The sequence below is a fragment of the Saccostrea echinata genome, unplaced genomic scaffold (genome assembly GCF_033153115.1).
Source record: "Saccostrea echinata isolate AGI-Se365-2 ecotype Australia unplaced genomic scaffold, CSIRO_AGI_Sech_v1 ptg000014l, whole genome shotgun sequence".
In the NCBI taxonomy this organism is placed as follows: Eukaryota; Metazoa; Mollusca; class Bivalvia; order Ostreida; family Ostreidae; genus Saccostrea; species Saccostrea echinata.
In genome coordinates, this window is record NW_026889763.1 from 2,151,167 (window position 1) to 2,174,716 (window position 23,550).

The 23,550-nt window shown below is 32.4% G+C and overlaps 2 protein-coding genes across 2 annotated transcripts in view; one reads left to right on the plus strand and one right to left on the minus strand.

The window, feature by feature from the left end:
* The window catches only part of LOC133186628 (26S proteasome non-ATPase regulatory subunit 1-like), a 110,776-nt gene that overhangs the window by 25,148 nt on the left and 62,078 nt on the right, over positions 1–23,550 (minus strand). The window lies entirely within an intron of this gene.
* On the plus strand, positions 4,861–17,303 carry LOC133186627 (5-hydroxytryptamine receptor 2C-like). The gene is made up of 3 exons (XM_061321863.1): positions 4,861–5,642; positions 6,096–6,714; positions 15,639–17,303. Exons 2-3 carry the CDS (start codon positions 6,345–6,347, stop codon positions 16,889–16,891), a joined length of 1,623 nt encoding a protein of 540 aa, XP_061177847.1. The 5' UTR covers positions 4,861–5,642; positions 6,096–6,344; the 3' UTR covers positions 16,892–17,303.

Sequence of the window (23,550 nt, forward strand, 5' to 3'; positions counted from 1 at the left end):
CAGGAGGTGACGTCAATTTGTCTCCATTCATGACTTTATAATTATAGACATATGTCCATCCTTTGCTATTACAAATTATTACAAATATTGAATGTCACAGTTATTATCAAAGCTCTCAGTTTTTTTCCTTCTAGAGTTGACAAAATAAATATATTATTTTCTGCTAAATTGTAACATCTTTCATTACAAAATCAAATCTCATATAGCTTCAATATAATTTTTACTGGATTTTTTTTTGTTTTGTTTGTTTGTTTTTTTGTTTTGTGAGCTGCAGATTCAAGACAATATGCACTTAACCCAATAGACCCCAGATGACCCTAAGATTTGCCTTTATGAAATGGGCACATTGTATTATATGTAATAAATCATTTCTCTTCCTGGGAACCACTCACTAAGATGTTAAAATTAGCAAAACTTGATTAGGTTACAAAGATTAAAAATATAATAAAAACCTGCTTTTCACATTATTTATTTTACCATGTTTGCCATTAAGGAAACATATAAACTGGATAGAGTGAGTTATATACAGGTAAACTTCGTTATCTCGACATCGACGGGACCATCGGAAAATGTCGAGATATCCGAGGTGTCGAGATATCAGAGTTGAGACTTGACGTCCAAGATTTCATTGCATAGCAAAACAGACAAGCTTATTATATGTACATGACTTTAATATAGACTGTAGCTCAACATATTTCAGAATTCCCTCTATTTTTATTAAAAATCTTAAGAAGTTATTATAAAACGTGTTCTTTATCGAAATCTGTCCAAATTCACAAAGTTTCAGTACAAAGTTACAGTATTGAGCTGCATTCGCATGTTACTTGCCTTTTCGTCAGAACAGGATACGAAATGCGCTCTTTAAACTTCGAACCGTATAAAGTCGACATCCGATATACGGTAAAAAAAAAATTAAATGCGGATTATTTCATTCAGGAAGAATGTACATTAAAATTAATTTTTTTAAAAAGATTTGAGTATCTAAACTAACGTAGTGATGTTACAGATGCACGAAATACGGCTGATTCGGTCAATTGTGATGTTTATTGGATTGTTTCCTGTTGAATACATTTAATCTACAAAATATCATTAAAACATTTTTTTAATTCCTTAGTTTGAATTATTCAGTGTGTTTGTTATCGCATGTGAGTTAAGGTTAGGTATAGGCGTTTCTATGCAAATGAGCTAATAAAAACGCATAAGAGGTAAATTTATTATTCGGAGAAAGTTTTGATTTATTTTCTTATGCATATTTAGTACCCACGATATGTTATAGCCAGTAATCATTATGACGTCATATTATGACGTCATTGTTCTTACCTACTGGAGGAAATAAAACACACAACAAAACAGCTTCGGCGCAAGGGATTACCCTATTTAATTTTACATAAAAATTGTATAATGCTAAGAAGAATATTCTGTAGATTAATAAAACTGCTGCACAAATCCTAGGTATTTTCTCATTTGATCAGAATTTAAGGAAACGTATACCGGACTGTGCATTTTTACCCTGATTCAACTTATGACTTTACAAATAGATATTATACAACTGAACTGTTGATATTTGTGCAGCAATACCAGCAATCTTTGAAATATTTTGGATCTAAATATACCTTGCTTCGGTTAAATAAAATAGAGCATGCCCTTGCGCCGAAGCATTTTTGATGATGTCCATTATAATCTTGTGTAGTAAAGAACAATGACGTCATAATATGACGTCATAATGTGTACTGGCTATCTCATGTCGTGGGTACCAAGTATGTATTAGACAATAAGTTTTAACTTTCTCTGTATAATAGATATAGTCTTCAGGCATTTTAATTAGTTTATTTGCATAGAAATGCCTATACCTAGCCTTAACTCACCTGCGATTCATTGTAATTTAGTTATTTTTTTTTCAAATTTGTAAGTTATGTTAGGTTTCGATATAAATAACAGTCTGTACTTTACGCAGAATCGTGTAGATTTAGCAATGATATTATCCAAGCTCAATTAACTTCTCAAAGACGCTGAAAGGGCTTGGGATTCACCTACAAACACAGTCTATAGAATTAATTAAGCAGCGTGCAGTCAAAACATGAGTGTGAAAGGTGTGAAACTTTGACGACGTCGAGATGCCCGGAGTCGTCCGTGCTAAAGAGCGACCCTATCTGACAAACAGTTAGGTTCAGTAGAGCAGAAAATTGTCGATGTCGACATATACCAGGTAAATTTTGCTCTTGGGACTGTGAATATACGTCGAGATAACCTGGGTTGTCGACATTACCGAGGTCGACATATCAGAGTTTTTGCAAATCATTTATATAGTAAATACTGCCGGGACCGCGGAAGGATGTCGACATATCCCAGGTTGTCGACATATCCGATGTCGAGATACCGAAGTTTACCTGTATACTGATTTGCCAGTGCAATGCATGTCATCATCTCATGACTTAAATACGGTTTACTGCAGCATTATTTAATAACTATTTTAACAAATCAAGAACTAATTCGAAAATTCAATTCTAGCTGTTACCTCTTACAATAATTTTCCCTATAAAATGTACAAATAAATTCCACATTTGACCGCTAAAATTTCTAAGATCTCAAAAACATTTTAAGGTTCAGTGACCCTCTGATAAGAGAGGTAACTCTTAAATGACCACATTGACTATTCTTTTATGAAATTGTCGATCAAATTTAAAGGGCCATTTCTGTCAAATTTGCCCCATAAGGTATGCTGAAATTGTATGCTTTTTAAATAAAAGTTAATGCCATGAATTATCTAATTAGGAATTAAAACAAAATGTCTGACATCATTACTGCAGCAATAAAAACTGTCAGGTTAGCATCCAATTGATTAAATACAGTTGTAACATGAACAATAGGTTAATTACAGTTTACATGAAAATAGGTTAAATACAGTTTACATGAACAATACATGGTATAAATTGAACAATGCAATCTAGCATTGTTTACAAAATAAAAAGCTGGCAGCTTTTATACCATTAATATAGAAATATGGATACATGTATTGATGTAACCTTTGCGTAACATTGTTCATACAAGTTCTCCGGGTCAAACAGCACAGCTGGTAGCCTTGTCCCCTGAGTGTCCGTAGCATACAGTATTTAAATATCACTAGGAGCAGCACACAGAGATTATAATGTCAGCATACAGAGAGTATAATGTCAGCATACAGAGAGTATAATGTCAGTATATAGAGAGTATAATGTCAGCATACAGTTTATAATGTCAGCATACAGATTATAATGTCAGCATACAGAGTATAATGTTCGACTTTAAAATACTAAACTGTTTTAGTCCTCTTTACTTTGTATGTATCCATTATAGCTAAATTGACAGTTAAAACATGCTTTAATGAAATTTCAAGCACTGTATCCAAAATTTCTTCTTATGATCCAGTTGATATCGTATTACATATTGTACAATGTCACCAGTTGATATCGTATTACATATTGTACAATGAACTCTTTGGTCACAAAATGTGACTTCTTCAGAAGCATTTAGGAATGAGTGAGTGTCATGGGTATATGGGTTTTAATGACTTTTTAAGTCAGTTGGCAGCTCTCTGGTTACTGTGATCTCAATTTGTGCTTCAAGTACAACACTATTTGTCACATTTGCAATTTATTTTTTCCAGAAAAATAACCCGATCACAAAGTGAATGCCCTACCACCGATTTTGACAAAACATTAGGTTTGACTATATATATATATATATATATATATATATATATATATATATATATATATATATATATATATATATGCGTGTGTATTTTAACATCTTATCATTATTTTTTTTCTTAAATTAATGAACATGGGTAAATGGAATGTTTGATCTAATTAATAATATTCACACAATTAAATATAAAAAAAATATATTCTCTATTTTGACCAACAACAAAAATAGTCATTCAAATATAACACTTGTTTACAAATTTTTTAAAGTACATGTTATGAATCAGAGATATATTATGTCAAACATTAAAATATTACATGATGGATGTATTTAAGCATGGCATTGCCCTCAACACCTTTTAAATTTTTACAGAAACTAATTTGGAATAAAAACAGAAATGATTGGATACATCTTATCTGATTGTTACAGAATTATAAATGCATTCTGCATAAAGTATCAAGATTTCGAAAGTGTCAAAAGCTTAAAATTAATTGATAAACTCCTGATAAAATCTGCAACTGTACTTTAACAAATGACTCTTAATCGTTAATGATGACATTGGATGTATAGTATTCATAAACCAGAAATATAAGGTCATTTTTTTCCTAGCAAAATGGAGATTTTTTTAAGATTACATTTGCAAAAATCATCAAATTGAATGATTATCTTATTTTTTGTAAAGTGTTAACTAGGGATGTAAATTATCATGCAACCATCTTTTTTTTATTTCCCTGAGGGTTGTGGTTTTATTTTTTCCTGCAAAACACAAACAATGCACTGACCGAAATTTGAATAATCATGCCAATTTCTTAAAAAAGTGAACATAAAATTCATTTTAAAAATACTGCAATAGAAACTGAATTCTGCACACATGAACATATTCACAAGAAAAAAACAAAACAAAACAATCAGAGAAGGCACACAGTGTGGAAAAAAAAATTCCACACCCAATATATCTGCACTCAAGGACGTGCAAATATGCAGGTATAATATGTCATTAGACCAAAATATCATTATTGATGAATAAATTATTTTGTAACAGTGGATATATATATATATATACTAGTGGAGGACGTGTGTGTTAACACTATCAGTTGTCTGAGAAGTTATAGAGACAGTGGGAGGCACCAGACTCCCCTTCACATACAGAACTGAACCTTTATCAACTGTTCAGATCCTAATTCAAAGGAACGTCTTGGATAAGTGGTATTTTTGAAATCAGGTGTTCCAGGATAGAATTCGACACTCTATCAGAATAACTGATGGCCAATAGGTGCCTGCAATCTCAGTTCCATAGATAAAAAGGAAAATCTCTTTTTCCTCTATCTCTGATTATAAAGCCGAGAAAGTTATGAACTGGGTGCTTCAAATTTTCAGGAATTCTTAGAAGTATGGACTTCTTTTCCCCCCAAGGATTATTTTAATGTTCTTTGAGCAGAAGTGATTATTAAATTGATGCTATTCATATTGGAATCACCACTGCATTTCTATGAATTCGTATATTGATGAAATCAGGTGAACAGTAAAAAATAAAGGTCCTGAATATCAATACATCTTGGAATGATCAAACAAGATGACATGCAGAGGTCACACTCTTAAAAAAACTACAGAGGTGCCAAAATTAGCCATCAATTGATGAGCCAAATTTTTTTCAAGTGTGTGCTTCCCTTGTGCTAATCTCTTAATCCGGAGATATGATCAACATTAATCTTCAGGAAGAGAGGCTGAAAGAATAACATGGAAGTTTAAACTGTATTGCCCCTTCTACAATTTGTTTCCTCTGTATTGGACCAGTCTGATAAATGATCGACTGCGTACAGGTAGACTGCATTGATGGAATAGATTGCTACTCTGTGTTGTGCTACTGTTGAGAGAGGACCACAATTACATGTACTCCCTATGATTCATGGACTTCAAATGAATATACACTCAAGTCTAAGAGTGTCTTTGTAGATCAGGTAATTAAATTGTGCAAACTTATTTGATATTAGTAAAATATTTATCTAAAAGAGCTTAACATAAAACCTTATTTAAAATTTACCAGTGTTATAAATTGTAATTCATTAACTTTTTTTTCTTTTGTTCACGAAAGGAATATTAGATCAACTTTTTGGGGGGTAAAACTTTTTCTTTTCCATATGCTCAGGACTAAAATCAATAGAAAAAGCTATTGTTTTTTGGGGAAAATTTAACAATAACTTTTCTTGAAAAGAATGTAAGGTTATTATCGGTAATGTAAAATATGATTGACCTTATAAATAAATCTATCACTTCAATGGTGAGAAATGACTTTTGATCAATATATGTTGCAATTAAATGTCAGATATATAACATATTTATTTCAGTATACTTTGCCTTAAAATGTTGATTTTCAGTTTATAAGTTCATAAATATTCATTTTTTCTCTTCAGGGAAAAAAAAGTTATAAAAGTCAGAAGGAAAAGTTATCCCTTAATGTGAGGAAAATTGATTTGTTGGAGAAATATTTTCAGCTCTGAAACTGGACATCACTGAAAATCAGGAATTATTACACAAAAAAAATTCTGAATTATTTTAGTTCTTTCACTGATGGGGAAAAAAAGGTTATAAAGTTGTTCATCAATTGAGCTGAATTAAGGAAATATCTCATTTGAAATTCAAAGAGGAACAAATTTTTTTAAATGCCGATTGGGAATGTACCCGCATATGACAACATCACATTTACCCATGGAATGTTTGTGCTGGAAAACACCAGTTTTAATCACAGGACCCACGGCTGTCAACTTGATGCAGGAGGACTCAATGAAACGGTCAACTGTACCAGTATTCTATCTGTTGAAGATGACGGTCAAAGGGGATACAACTGGCCAATTCTGCTCCTGACCCCTCTGATTTTTTTTGGAGTGGGAGGGAATATTTTAGTGTGCATGGCCATTTCTATGGAAAAACGTTTACAAACGGTGACGAATTATTTCCTTCTCTCCCTTGCCATTACGGACCTCTCTGTCTGTATTATTGTGATGCCATTCACAGTGGTAAATGATTTCACAGGTAAGCTAGGGCAGATAATGGCAACTAAAACAAAATCAAACAGTTCCAAAGGGAACAACAATCAATTAATAACAAACAAACAATTTGCCATAACAGGATATCGCTACCCTGTCTCTGGGCCATTTAAGTTTTTTTTTAAAAAAATCTTAAAATAGCTGCTTCCGTTTTTTTTTTCCAACCAATTACAAATTGTCAGGGGAATGAAAATTAGCTTAATCAACTCTGCAGCATGCAGCTTTGAACCAGAGCAACTTGTTAAAATGAGATAAAGTAACTGCAGGGGTTGCTCCATTGTTTTTCTTTCATTAACATTTGCTTCCCCAAATACTAGGCCAGTTTCTGCCACTGTAAAGCTTTAACAGTGAGCATACCCATACCTATCTCGTAGTGAAAGTGATAGCTTAGGTTCTACAGAAACAGAGCTCCTCAGGTGAAAGTTTGTTTGCAGAATTTGCATAATGTTCTTGATGGAAACATAGGAAGTGTCAAAATGTTCTTTCTCTAAGAGAGAGAGAGAGAGAGAGAGAGAGAGAGAGAGAGAGAGAGCAGATCAAAATTTCTGAACTCTGAAATATTATTTAAAGATTTCACTCTTTTCCATACACTGCATGAGAAATATATATGGATTAAAAAAAAATCATATCAATTAATCTGCACAAGTTAACTTTTAGTTTTCCATTTAATTAAAATTTAAAGTATTTCTTACTTTCAAAAATTAACCAGAGACTTAAAATAAAAAAAAAAAAAGGAAAATAAAAACTCATTTTCTATATTAACAGAATCTGCAGTGTGGTATTGCAATCTTTCTGTCATTTAACAACTATAACCATCTTCAAAAGTAATGCCAGGCATCTGCCCAATTAGGCCTTTTTGATATATTCAAAATCCAGCCTCCCTCCAAGATCACAGAAGTAGGGGGTTAGCTACCAAAGTGAGAGACAGTAACAGATTTTTTTCGGATTTCATATATAACTCAAATCTCTACTGGAATTTTCTCTGTTAATCAAAAAGTATTTTACAATGGTGCACCTGGGACAACATTAAATCGAGGATGTAATCAGATTTTTTAAAGGGCTGGGCATTTAGCTTATGCTTAATCAGATTTTCTTGTAGCATCCCAAGGTTATTTTACAGAAGGTTTATAAGCTAATAGCTGATAGAAACTGTGTCAATTAATATAAAATGATGACCTTAGTACATATTTAACTAAATAAAATTGCCTCTTTAGATTAAATTCTGATCATTACTTCTATTTTCATTGCATGCCGAGTCATGGCTTTACAATGGGCTAAATACCTTAATAATACTTCATTACTTAAGTTTCCTAATTAAGATCTGGATTTAGCAATTGATTTATTCTTGAACTAAGTTCTGATAAAAATGTACACAGAGAAATGAATGTTTTTGAAAAAAAATTATGTTTAATTTGTCCCATTCTCTCGATTGATTTTTTTCTCGTTCATTCTTGCATTTTTCCCCATATTAAGTTGATAATATGCATTGAGCATGATAGTTTGCAATTTTTCTGCATATATTTACACTCTTAATTGTTAGATAAAAAAAGTACAATTGTTGTAAACAGTCATTCCCTCCAATAATTACTGGGTGTAATTGAAGGTCTATTTAAATACCACTGATATCTTGTGTGCATAAAATAATCTTAATATTGAAATGAGTAAGAAAATTCATGTATTAATTTTATAAGATATAAAATGCCATCCAATTTTGTTTTAATTACACAATATGAAATGAAAATAACTAAAATGATAAACCAGTAATTGTAAATAATTGAATGATCACCCTATTGATGCTGCTGACTTGCAACTACTTTTAAATTACACAGCAAGCAATAAAGACTTGCAGGGAAAGAAATTTGCTTCTTGAAAATAGCATTTCATTTTCTGTAAATGCCTGTTTTCCTGTTGATAAATATGTCATACACAAATAATCTTTCTTCATCTAAATCATCTTCTTCTAAGCATGCTTCTCAAGTACAGATGCAGAGGGTGATAACAAATTAAGCAATTTTCTCATCTAAAGCACACCAATTTTTTTCTCACACTATTTGATGCCACTTATCTTCTATATAGCAGATTGAAAACCCTATACATCAATACAAGTACACGATCAGTTACAAGGGTGTTAAAAAACGTCAGCTGCAATAATTAAGACCTATTTTGTTTTCATCAATGCAAGATATTGGAAAAAATCAAATTCTTGATATCTGTGTACAATTCCCTTACATGTATCCTTTAATATAAACCTCCGACCTAAGCGTCCAATGAAGAGTATCAACAAACTGGAAACAGTTTCTTTCTGTGAATTCTGAGCTTTCAAAAGCCAAAAGCTTGCATTCCATATCTCATCCAAAGGGGAAATTGTCTGACATCAGGATAATATTTCTTAATATAAAAAATTCATTGCTTTCATATTAAGCAGAGCCTGCCAATTCCCTCTTTAATATCTCTACTCATCTTTCATGCAAGCATGAAAGCGGGAAAAAAAATCATCACAGACCCTGGTCATTTCCAATCTCTCTCTGGTTTCTTTGTTCTTCCCGGAATCCCCCTGCCCTCTTTTAACCTTTCATTAACTGTTGCTGTTTAATATTCTCCAGAAGGTGCTTATAAATATGGAATTTCCCCCTGTATTGCAATAAATTCTCTTGCTACCAAATAGCTGGGAAAAAAATCAGTCATTTTGATGAGCATTCACCTCCAACTTGACACTGGCCAGGGCCTATTTATACAGACATAATCTAATTAAGAGATGGAAGTATCAAAGCCACAGCACCAGTCTAGAGTACACACTTCATATACAAGGACTATAAATGCACTCAGTTCATTTAACTTCCTAAATACCTGTGGATGACCTTGTTGAAACTTGATTAAAAAACAGAGAAAGGTGATTGAGCGGTTTATAAAGGGAGATAAGTCTAAATTGGGTTCCTTTATTACTGATGCACAGCGGGATACAATGAGGTGAAATCGTTTTTCCTGGCTCTTTGAAGTCGATTCTAAGGGTTCTAAACGATATGTCTGTTATTGATGATATAAATGCTTTGAAATAATTTTTCCAGAGATTCCACACAAGAGTGGGTGATTATAGAGTTTTGTACCCAACTAAGGTTATGTTGACAATCTGGACAAAGGTTTGGGACAGAGTTTATGATCATATTTGTAGTAGGTTTGTTAGTTACTGGACTGTATACACGTATAATGATCAATTACTCCGGTTAATCTGCTGCCATTGTGAACTGAATGACCTAAAATCGACACATTTTCCCATTTCCTTTAATAATAGTTAATCCAATTGGATGACATATCTAGAGCACTAAAACCCTTAAAACTAAAAGTCTTCCCTATCCTCTTTCAGTTTCTACCAGCCATATAATGTGAAAAAAAGGATTAAAGTAACCCCACATCTCTGGCACCAGAAGCAATTACCACAAATACCATATAAATCCATATAGTCTTTACAATTAGAACATTCAGTCATAAATCCTTTAGTCTTGTAACCAGAGCTAGAGAGCATTGAGGAGCAAAGACAAATTCCTATCATAAATAAGATGGCTAAGAATTAACATGTATAGATTAGTGATTTCCACAATTAGGTAACACCATAATACTACAGAAGATTGTGTTGTATATCACACAAAATGCCAGTTGATGTTCCTTCTTATTCTCAACAGATGTATTCATGTTTCAAAGGAATACTTATGTATAAAGAGGTTTATTTAATACCAGATTCAGAAAAGAACATGATGGCTCCTTCAAATTTTTTTATATTGGTGTATGAGTAATGTAAAAGGTGCACGAAGGTAAAGAACAGAGATCAATCTAATAAATGAAGTAAACAAGAAAAAATGTGAATACGGCAAAAACACAGACCCCTGGTAACACCAGAGGTGGGATCAGGTGCCTAAGAGAAGTAAGCATCCCCCATCGACTGGTCACAGCCTTTGTCTTGATCAGGTAGACTGAATACTCCCTAGTCAAATTTAGCATAAAAGCTTTATGAACTAAGAAATGGTAAGAAATCATCAGACAAAATACAACCCAGCAATAGGTTGTATTTACAAACAAGGTCATTTAATGATTTTCAAAAAGGCTGATTTAAATTGGGGTTGTTGAAATCTTTTTTGTAACATTAACTTATTTGCCAGTACCTTGCCTCGGTTCAAATTTTGATCATATTTGGTGCATGCTCTTCCATATCGAATCAGTTAGAAGACATGAACACCTTTTAAAGGTGATGTTGGAATATTACTACATAAATTATGGAAGTTACAATAGAAAAGCAGAATTGTCATCCCATTTGTCAAAATTTTTAGTTAGTAGTTGGCTATTATCATCTACAGTCAGTAAAACATCCAAATTTGAAACAGATGTGAATAAGCGACTACACATGTATGGATGATAAATTCATGTAAGAAATTTCTTAATACTTTTTTCCATTGGTAGCTTAGAGCCCAGGTAATTGATCACTTAGGAGTTTGTGCTTTTCTCTTTAGGCAGATTAATTATCACTAAACTTAATGGCTTAGAAACTTGTTGAAATAAATGAAGGATTTGTAAGATTTCACATTTTTTTTTTGGCAGAAACTTAATCACCACCACAATACAGTTATAATCTGAACAGAAATTCCCCCCATACTTACTACAGAGCTCCAAGCTCTCTATGTAGCTTCTCGGAGTTCTCAGACACTCTCTGAGCTATATGTGATACAGAGAGCTCATTTTAATTTTCACCTGCTTCATACGGGGAATGTGGTTAATTAGAAAATATCTCACACTTCACAACCAACAGAGATAGGTTGGAATTTTCATTAAGGAAACTAGATTTACTTTGCAACAGATGAAGATTGAATAAGGGTTCATCTCAACTTCATGGAATTTTTTTTCTTGCCATTGCTATTTAGCTACATCACCTTCCCACCTTTAAAAGCATCATTAGCCGAGTGGAATAAAAAAAATGGTTAACATGAAAATATTTTCTTGACAGTGGTCAGAATAGCCCCTATGGTGAATACATACAGATGGAATGTTTGAATTTCTGTATACTTGTCAGTGTTTCTTGTTATGATTGCCCCATTAAACCTGATAGTTCTAAGAAACAACACATCGGTAAAGCAGAAAAATGTTGGCCTGGTTCAATATTTACTCCACCGAGCTCTGATAAATAGACTACAGATTCATAGCTTCTAATGCATTCCATCACAATTGATTTCATCTGATGTTAAACCTAAAATTTAACTATCAGCATTATATAAATCTTACTAAATTTAATTGAAAAACAAACAAGACCTCCACCCCCCTCTTAAAAAAAATAAAAATAAATAAATAAAACCTTTCTTGTCAAATCTATGAATGAATCAGAAGAATAAGTTGCGGAAGTACATTCAAATTGCCATCTCAACACTACGCAGGATTTTACTGAAGACAAATTCAAGTCAGCGATGATATGTGGTATCATTAATCCAAAATATCAAAGATAACCGAATACAATTCATTAATTCAAAATAACTCATTTCCAACGGAAGTCCTCTCTTCAGATTTCAGGTAATGAGGGGGGACTTTTACATTTTTCGAAATGATTCATTCATTGACAAGAAAATGAATGCACATGCAGCTGATCTGCACTATCTCTGTATGCTCTAAGACACTCAATTGTCCAAAACATCCTTGAATTATTTGGCAGGAAGCATTAACTGACTTTAAAAAACTTTTTTTCGTTTTCAATGGTTCATTTGTTGGTCAATTCATTTATCTTATGTGAATGGAAGTGGCATTATCCATGCATTTTATTAGTCTTGAAGAGTGTTTACACAGGAAAAGTTACTTAGTGTAAAAATTTATACTTATTCTTTTTTCATGTCCTATCTTTTTCCTTCATGTCAGTGCTATTATACTGAAAGAGTAAAGTTCTTGTAAAATTTATTTCTTCAATATACACAAAGGTCTTTGACTATTGTATCAAAAAATATATATATATATATATCTTAATACTGAACCTTGTATTCATTCTGAAAAAATGATTTTATTACTTATCCCAAACATATATTCACTGTTCATAGGACCTGAATATTAAAAACAAAGAAAAAATTAGTCACTGCATGAAAAACAATACTGAAACCTGCCTACTGAATTCAGAAAGCCTGCTGATCTCCACTATGCGTGTCCAATTCTAGACTTGACAAGAGTACATGAGAAATGATCAAGATACGATGAAATCCATTTGTTTGCGTTGATTAACGACTTACTTCTGCCATATTTTATCTTATAGCTGAATATGATGTATGGAAAAAAATAATAATACAGGCCTCTTCCTCCGTATCACGATTCCATGACTGTTGTAGTGTCTCATTAAGAAAATGCTACCGATATATTCTTATATCTACCCTGCAGATATAAGAATATATGCTACTGACATATTCTTATATTTACCCTGATACAAAATGCTACCGATAATACTCTTATCCTGATTCAGACACTCACTAAGACACTATTTGAGATTCGATCAAAAACTCCGAAGTTTATTTTTATGCAGTTTCAAAGTGTGTACCCTGTATCAGAATAAATAAACACTTAAGAATCTTAAAAGTGGAAAAACATGTTTCATATTTTTTCTTAAAAAGGTGGTAAATTATCTTAATTACTTAAATTTTTTTCTGAAGTTTGACAATTAAGGATCAACATTTGCAGACAGAACCAAAACTTAAAACTGGAAAAAACTGATTTGTAGATTGGACAGAACAAAAACTTAAAACTGGAAAAAACTGACTTGTAGACTGTCCTTAAGATCATCAATTTGTACAAAAAACATGATTTTGACCAAATTAAGAGCTCTCCTTAAAGTCAACAGACTATGAACCAGTCTTAGAGAATTTGCATTAAACATCAATCTCATTTAACCAGAATTATCCTCGAAAATAACACTGAAAATCCATAATAACAGTAACTTCATCTACCAAGATAATCACGTAATCAATTACCGACCATGATGCAAATGGTCTCTTTCAAAGCAATTCCGAAAACTACGACCAAGGTTTATTGTCCATAGAAGGAAACAGGGATTCACGCAATAAAATTGGACATACAATGGAATGATGGGTCCTTGGCCTAAACAAGGAAACTATCCTATATTATATGTAATCTTTTTTCTATGAAGGTCCATAGGGGCACTACTATTCATTTATTGACAAATAACACCAGAAGTGAATGGAAAAATAAAATCCCCAATAGCCTTGAATACCAATTATGTAGAAGAGTTATTTGAGGAAAAACATTAAAGTATCAAAAAATTCTGTAAACAAATTTACTTTCTACAAGTTTCTATTGATAAAAAATATTTGATAGGATATAAACAACTTTTGTTAAACAAAACATTGTCATTTCTGACTCGAGCATCAATGGGAACCTTAATTTATTGGTAATGAAAAACCTTGAATGTTTTTCCTCACAATCTGGAATAATTGGATGATGATAAAGCACAATCATATGAAATTTAAAATAAATTTATTGCATATGCTCATCATAAGAGTCGATGTCAGTAATGCGCTGTTTAAATTGTCTCATTATACAATTTAAAAGAAGGAAAACAATACTGTAGTTTTACATGCACATTTCTCTTTTTTCTAAAGGACATAAAGATTTTTACAGTCTGGTATGTTTTTCTACGTTTGCTGAAGATTTTTTTTGGCCCCAAATTGAATATCACAAACCATCACTATAAGCCTACCAATACAGAAAGATCCATTTTTTGCACATCTTTCATCCTTCACAGATTAAGAATTTATATGTTTAATTTTCAGAACTTAAGAAATAAACTAATTTTTTGTTACCTGTCATGCTTACTCTGATAGTGTAAAGCAAAAAAGTTCACATATAGATCAGTGATATTTCACATGAGTAAATTGACTTAGTACACAAGTTGAAGTATTTTTGCTATAAATTCATTGCTTTTTTTTCCTTTTTTAATAACTTACCAGAACCGTTTTCAAGCACTTTGAAATTAAAATAATTTTTAACATTATCTAGACTTCATGGTAAAGAACAATCATATTTACTTAGTATTAGAATTACTACGTTCAGATGTCACTTAATTCCAGAGAATTGCAAAGGGAAAAGAGAATTGGACTACTACAGAGTTTATATATTCAAGCAGTCTTTCATAAGAATTTCTGAGGAAGGCACATTTCGAATCATTTGTAGAACTAATTTTCAGTTCTTTAAAAATAAGCACATATAAAACATGACCCATTCTTCTAGTAATTTTACACTTTTGGAATCATTTACAGAACTAATTGTTAGTTCCACATAAGTTATATAAAACATATTTTACAAACTGGAAAAAGTGCTATAACTGCATCATGTGGACTTGATAAAACATATATATTGGATGTTTCCATTGTTTTTATGGCTGCCCTCTCTTCACTCTGATTTTTATTTTAACAAGAAATTTTAGGACTGAGAAATTATTCATCACAGAGATTGTCTTTTATTTCTTATAAATAATTCATGGACTATTAACTTACACTTCAATATCTTCTTTGTGACTGCATTTATTGACCAATAGTCCCATGAATTTCAGAGTTCATACGTGTAATGTACGTTGCTCTTCTGCCAGGAAGAACCCTTATATGTTGGAAAAATTTACATCATAAGTAAATTATTCCATACAATGATACTGATTACATAATTCAAAATTATCTAATTATACTAAGCAACTAATATCAATGTAAGGAATTAATCTCAAAATACTTAAGTTTTAAAAGGAATCTTGCCTAAAACTTAAATTTAAATTTATCACCATTAATTTCAATCTTTTTATCTTTAAACTTAAAAATTTACCCGAAAATATTGATTCTTAATTGATTTATTTTGTTCAAAACTTAATTTATAAAATTATTTATCTCTTTTCAGGGTACTGGTTTTTTGGACCAATCATCTGTAATTTGTACGTCACTGCGGATGTTTTTATGTGTACAGCCTCCATCCTCCATCTTTGTACGATATCACTGGATCGCTACATGGCAATCAAATCACCTCTAAAATCTAGAAACATCTCCAAATCGGTTGTTATCATCAAACTAGCAATAGTGTGGGTCACTTCTCTGGCCATTTCTAGTCCAATTACCATATTAGGTTTCATTAATGAGAGTAACGTGTACTCTAATCACCACTGTGCGTTATCCAATGGTAATTTTAAAATTTATGGATCTGTATGCGCTTTCTTCATTCCATTATTTATCATGGTTTTTTCCTACGGGTTGACACTGTATACCTTGATAAGCCAATCACACAAGCTTCATGCTCAAGGAAAAGAAAACGAAGAGCCTGTTATAAGAAGGTCTTTGAGCAGAAAGCCATTAAAACATGGGACCAGGGTACGATTTCAGACTAGAAAACAGAACAGAAGTCATAATAGAGAAGAGACAGAGGAGCAGTTGTACACACCTATCATCAATCGTAAATCCAACCCCAAATCATCCATACATTCAAGTGTAGAGAACATTTCAGAGACATCTAGTCCCAGAGGCATAGGTGCCTCATCTCCTTTAATGGACAACCAGCAACTCCAATCCCCCAAAAATCTCATGAAAAACTTAGACATGTCAGACTCCAATTGTCACTTAAATCTTGACCAAAGCCCAGGTGATAAGTCCAAAAAGGTAAAGCCATGGACAAGATCAAGACTAATTCTACCAAACGGTCACACAAGCAACCTAAGGGGACTTGTCAAAAAGCATCAACTGGTTTTAAAGGCCACCAACATCTTACTTTTAAAAAAAGCTCACATAAAAAAATTAGATGATGTTCACACTGAGCAGAAGGCTTCTAAAGTGATTGGAATTGTGTTTATCATATTTGTTGTGTGCTGGGCACCATTCTTTGTTCTCAACATTATGACCCCACTCTGTGAGGACTGCAGCTTTGAGCCTGCATTGTATGCATCCTTCAACTGGCTGGGGTTCATTTCCAGCACCCTGAACCCCATCATTTACACAATGTTCAACAAGACCTTCAAAATGACCTTCAAGAAACTTCTGTTGTGTCGCTACGACCGTATCCAACGTAAACAGAGAGTGCGAAGTTGGATTCTTAGCAACGGTTCTCTTTACCACAATGGCTCAGACTCTAATAATAGCATTGACAAGTTTGAAACACCATGTTAATTTTCACCATGTAATAAGACATGACCTTGACATATGATGAGGAGGAATATCAGAATATGGTGTCATGTAGAACCTGCAGAAGGATACATACTGCACACAAAACAGGATTTTCAATTTTTTTTTTTTTAATTTTCAAATCTGTTTGTTTTTAAATGAATGATATTGTACAATAACCAAGCATCAAATTTTTAAATGTTCAGTTGAATTTTTTTTCAAATAGTCTCACTCCATAACAAACAGACCTGCATCAATTATTGACTTCAACTCTGCTTAACTGTGAACTTCAATACTACTTAAAAGGCATACCGTTATTAATTGATATTTTAAGCTGTGATACACTGAAAACATCATTGATTTTGATATTATATTTATTTTGCATGTCTCATTGTAATCAGAACGCTATTACATTAAATTAGCCAAAAAATAATCATGGATATTTCTTATCAGAAAATAGAGTTATGTTTTGAAGTGTTGATCGAGACTTTGATGGAGTTGACAACAAAGAAAAGTTGCAGATCGACAGTTATGAGAAAGTTGAGACACATTGTAAAAAAGCTAGGACAAATCTTTGACATTTCACGGGTACTAGCTTTATTACATATTCTAGCTGGTGGGCCACTCCTTGACATTTCATCTTTCACTTCTATGGATTCATGTCAGTGGTACCTGTGACATTTATTAGAAAATTCTGAGGTAAATATAAGTTACAAATTGATTACTTATAGGGTTTAACCACGTTCAATTCAATGGACCAATGATTTATCTGGGAACCCTTTTAAGCACGGGACTGAACTACTAAGTTACTGACATAAAGTTCTTCATCAAAGGAAAATGTGGAACAAAGAAAAATCTTTACGTCATCAGTTGTTACGTACACATGACATGGGTACACCCCTATCCCTGTTACCCACATGACCCGACCTCATCAAAGTGAGCACTTCCTGTCTAAATATCTATTTCTGAAGTGCGCAGAAATTGTTATTGAATTATTATTTTATGCTCCAGAGATGAAAAAAGTTCCCATCATAAAAAGAAATTGCTCTTGAAAGGATTTGTCTCATAAATCATGAATTCTTATGTGTATGTATGCAATTTTGATGTGATGAAATATATATATAATACATATATTTCACAAACACTTTAGATAATTTAGGAAGAGAATCAGTATATATCATATTGTATATCATTTATCCAGAATATCAATCTTAAAGCTGATTCTGATAAAATTAAGCTCTTACATTCTATATATCACAGATACCGACACAGCTGATAAAATTATGAATCTTTTTGAATGGCAAGACATGCGATCTCTTCAACTATAGGTCAAGGATGTGTACATAAAGATTCAAAGCATGGATATTTTCCTCCTGTAATTACAACGAAAAAAAAAAAAATAAAACCTTGAAGAGCTGATTCAGAAGTGAAAACTGCAGCATGCCACCAATCAATTGATAATCTCCAGTAATTTCCCAACAACTGAATCTACAAAATACTTAATGAGTAAATTGAGAGAAAAGTCAATGAAAACAATCTGAAAAAACCCGCCAGCATTTTATCAGCAATCGCTTTGAGAGTGGGATGAAGATCTGATAACATTTGCATTTCCACGTACTTCAGACAGTTATAGCACAGTCTTTTTACGCAATATCAAGAAGAGTTCAAAGACAGAATGACAGGCATATGATTCTCTCCTCCTTTTCTCTTTTTTAGAGTATTTTAATATATGATGGAATGAGTTGAAGTTTTTAAGCTGAAAATTGAGTTATATATATACTGATCCATAACCTATGAAATCGCAACTCAATAAATAATTTGAAAATCAAAATCGCAAAATATTCCTCAACATCTGTTCCATACAGAATATGAATATTAAAGATATTTCCTAAAATTTATAAATTTGCTCTCCCATAAATATTTGAAAGTAAATATGTTTGATACTTATTTAATCCCCCCTTTTAATTATGTCTCATATCATATGAACACTGATCGACATACTGACATCTTCAAAGATAACCAAAGATACTTTATTCCTCAAGCTTCCATGTTTATCATGATTTACAATGTGATAACAACAAATAAATATCTCCTTTCACTTTAAGAGTAAAAAAAAATTTAATGAATTTGCGTCTTTTAAACTCTTGGAGTGAACATATACCACGCTTACGCCAACGCTTAACGTGGAGCTATTCTTATACCTATGAAAATAAACCAGATTGCTTTGACTTATGAATCAAAAATGAACCTGTTGATATCAATTACAAGATGGAAGCAGGTTATATGCTTTTTTTGTTGTGTTGCATGTTTGGCATCATGGGAAACTTTTCAGGGGGTCAAAGGGTCTCAAAATAAAAAAATAAAGTTTTGACGCTCATGACATATATTGCCATGCTAAGTGAAAAGTTACGCATAAACTTCAAAGTGCAGAATACAGCACAAAAAATGTATCTTATCTAAGGGAGCAATGCTTCAGAGGAAAGAAAACTTAGACAATTTTCACATTTATCTACCAACATTTCCGTAAACAAAAATTTCTGAACTTGATACTACTTGCACTAGAGGAAAGAAAAACTAGACAATTTTCACATTTATCTACGCTATTTCCTTAAAGAAAAGTTTCTAAACTTGATAACTTTAGGAAATACCAACTGAAGAATATGTAATATTATAACATACATGTATATTTATGACACTATAGACTACATCAAGCCCTATAAAGTCTAGCTGTTAGCCTGAAATCTTGTATAGCTCTATGAACTTAAACTAAAGAAAAAGGCTGTTCATTAAATACAAGTGTCTAATCATTCATGTATTTCATCCATTAAAGCGAAAACGTTCATTCTGAGAGCTTAAACAAACCAACTTCAATGTTTCTTAGTGGACAGAGGTCAAATACCCCCCAAGAGAGAGTTCAATATAATTGTAACAGTAAACCCTACCCAAGCAGACTGTGATCATACAGAAAAAGTATCTTGTCTGGGGAAACAACTCAATAAATCAAGTGGTCACATTATAGAATTTAAACTGCTTGCCAAACTGAGTACTGTTAATTGAATTAACAACCGGGACATGATGAAACTTCAAAAATACAGGGCCATAATATTCATGAATTATTTAAAATAAATTCATTCAAATTTTTGATTTTCTGGGAAAAACCATTCCATAGTGACTATTACACAATAAGAAATAAAGTTCGCGTTTTTGTGGAAGTTGCAGGATAACCTCCGAGGTCGAGAAATGTTATTTTGAAATCTTAAAGCCAAGTCTTTAACAAATTCATTATACAGGTACAGTATACAGGGTTTTTTTTTCGTGGCCTTTTATTTTTGACCCTTCACACTTACAATTTTGCCTGATTTTAAATTCTTCCAGACACAGTTGTGTTTAAGAGTTAACGTTTTCTTTCTTGAATTTGCCCTGTTTTAAAATTTGCCCACTTATGACAAGGGCTAAAGGGGCAAATATAAAACAAGGGTGAAAATTTCCACATATACAGTAAAACGAATTACGGACAAAGCAAAGTAAGTTCACAGGTCCTCAGAACTAATGCTATAACCAAGTTTTACTGTATAAATATAAACAATAAAATGTTTTTCTTAATTTGTTAATACAAGGATCAACAGTTGCAGTTAATGCAGAAAAATAATAAATACAACCAAGTTACTGTTTAAATGATTTCACAATTAAACTGGAAATTTGCAATTTACCCACTATGACAGTTCAGTAGGGTATGTATCTCTCTCAAAATAAATTACAGATTCCTTGAAAGGGAAAATATTAGAACGATGCTTCAAGATTTTGTACTTGTGTGTAAATATACACTGTTAATCAATATGAAAAATAAGTTTATTCAATTTGATTTCATGATAAATTTTAAGTATCCTGAGGAAAAAAAACAACAAATAAAATGTAAAATATGTCATTGATTAATTATTAAAAGAAATGTACTGCACCATTTAAAAGAAAATGTTTTGTGCTTATCCTCTCTAAATAAAAAAAAATTAATGTTTGAAAAAATAATCATTTTCAATCAATTACAAGCTGATTAAGAAAATCTTTTGGAAGCATGAAATGAACACTTGAAGTCAAACTTTTTACACTGCAAAGAAAAGATTCGAATTTAATCAATATTTTTCTCTGTCTTAATATGTGGAGAAAATAATCCATGATCTTCCCGCAAAAGGCTACATCTTTTTGTATTCAAATTCTTACCTTATGTCTGAAAAAAAAACAGACTTTTCTGTGATATGTTTCTGTGTTAATAATCTTACCTATAAAACAAAAAAGAGAAGCAATGAAAATTGAGCAATGTAAAAAAAAATAAAAGTGAAAAAAAAATCTTCTACAGTAAAAATTGAACTTTTATTGTACCCGTAATTAAACTTTGAGTAAGGATCAATGTATCATCAAACTTCCTGTTCATATCATTGCCAAGATTTCTGCCTTGTCATTACACAGATATCTTTAACCTTTCTGTCCTCATAATTGCAGGGAGACCTTATCATTGTTATAATCTTAGAATAGTGATATACAGACTCAATCTTATCCGAGTATTAATGGACATTAGACATTAATTAATTATCTCAAAATATGGTACAATGTAATATTGGCCTGAGAGATAGATATGTGACTAAATAATCTTTAAAAAAAAAATACAACATATGGCCTGATATGATAAACTGCATTTCATTACTGTCTAAATTAAAAAAGGTAAACACAAGGTCAAAAAGCAGACTGGAGACTTACAAAAACCAATAAAAAAAAATTTACAAACCCCAGAAACCCAGGTTAAACAAGCATAAAACCATAACAATTAAACCAGCAAATAAAGATTGTTTGCTCTGAAGTTCTTCAGTAGTAAGTTTTATGATTCCCGAAAAGTGACTGCAAAACACTGGAACGCCAGAGAGTCTCCAGGGACTGATGTACAATAAAGGAGATAAATTTTATACTTTATCGGGAGCCTTTTACTTTGAATGTGTTTGCTACGGATTATCATTACCCAACACTGATCTCTGTTCCCAATAAAAAACCCACTTCCTGCTGGTCGCTAAAAAAAACAAAGTCGTATACTTGAAACAATAATAATAGTATTCCTTAGAATTGTTTAGGAACGTGAAGCTGCAAAGAGCAAAGAGGGATGTGAATGACCTTTGTCTCCCTCGAAAAAAAGTGAAAATTAGTCGGACCTTTGTTGTGAAAGAGAGGACTAATTACATATTTTGTACACAATCATTACGATAATTATCAGGAAATGAACTTAGATAACCACAATTTAGCTCTCCAACAATAACCAAAGAGCCAAAACAACAAGAAAATTTCTACAAATAGCTAGATAAAGAGATCATCAAAAGATCATTTTCCACAGTGAAAAGGGATTCCTGCTGCACTTGACAGTGCAATATCATGTCTTTGAATGTAAATTAGTAATCTGATAAAAAGGGCTTTGTTCTTTTTGTTCTTTCCCATTGGCTGTACATATATACACATACTAATAATCTAGCAATCTAGAGTTAGAACAGGATTTGCAATGGCATAAATGCTGTAAATTTACACTAATCCTCAGTTTACATCCTGAATATATACAAAATTAAATAAAGCTAGCATATAGTTAATTTCTTGGTATTACCCTTGAAATTTGATGAAAATGAAATTTTTTACTGTAAGCAAACTGACAGCCTGCAGTATCAAGTACAGTAACGATCATGTCTGCAAGAATTTCATGTCTGAACACCTTAAGTATTAATATTACAAGCAACAGAACAAAATTAAGCCAGGCTGGCTCTTGGTACAACAGTCACTTAAGTGAGCAAATAGAAAACAATACTCTATCTGATAGTGCCTCCAGCTGTTGTAGTAATATAAAGAGGCAAATTTGTTTTTGATCTTAGATCTCTTGATGTCTAGGTATTCTCTTCAGAGAATTGGACAGGCACTGCTTACATCCAGAGAATAGGGTGCAGAAAGGCACAGCTTACATCGAGAGAATGGGTGTGGACAGACACAGCTTACATCAAGAGAATAGGTGTGGACAGGCACAGCTTAAATCCAGAAAATAGGGTATGGACAGGCACAGCTTACATCCAGAGAATAGGGTATGGACAGGTACTGCTTACATCCATAGAGTAGGTGTGGACAGGCACAGCTTACTTCCAGAGAATAGGGTATGGACAGGTACTGCTTACATCCAGAGAATAGGTGTGGACAGGCAAAGCTTACATCCAGAAAATAGGGTATGGACAGGCACTGCTTACATCCAGAGAATAGGTGTGGACAGGGACTGCTTACATCCAGAGAATAGGTGTGGACAGGGACTGCTTACATCCAGAGAATAGGTGTGTGAACAGACACTGCCATCAATGACTATGCCTGTTCTATTTTTTTGAACTGAATAGGGTTGCATGTGAGAGGTTAAATAGTGTTGAATATAATCAGGAAATTTTCATAATCAATCATCCATTATAATCACTGCTATAAAATAAATAAAGTTTATTCTTCTTTTAAAATAAGTCCATAATCTGATTTGTAGCAAATGACCATTATCTGTACTGCATAGAATAGGTTGTGCAATAGTCAAAACTTTTGCTTATGGGGCATTTCGTAAGAAATGTCAAATTACCTTTGAATTATGGTTGTTAAACTGTCTACATATGGGATAATTC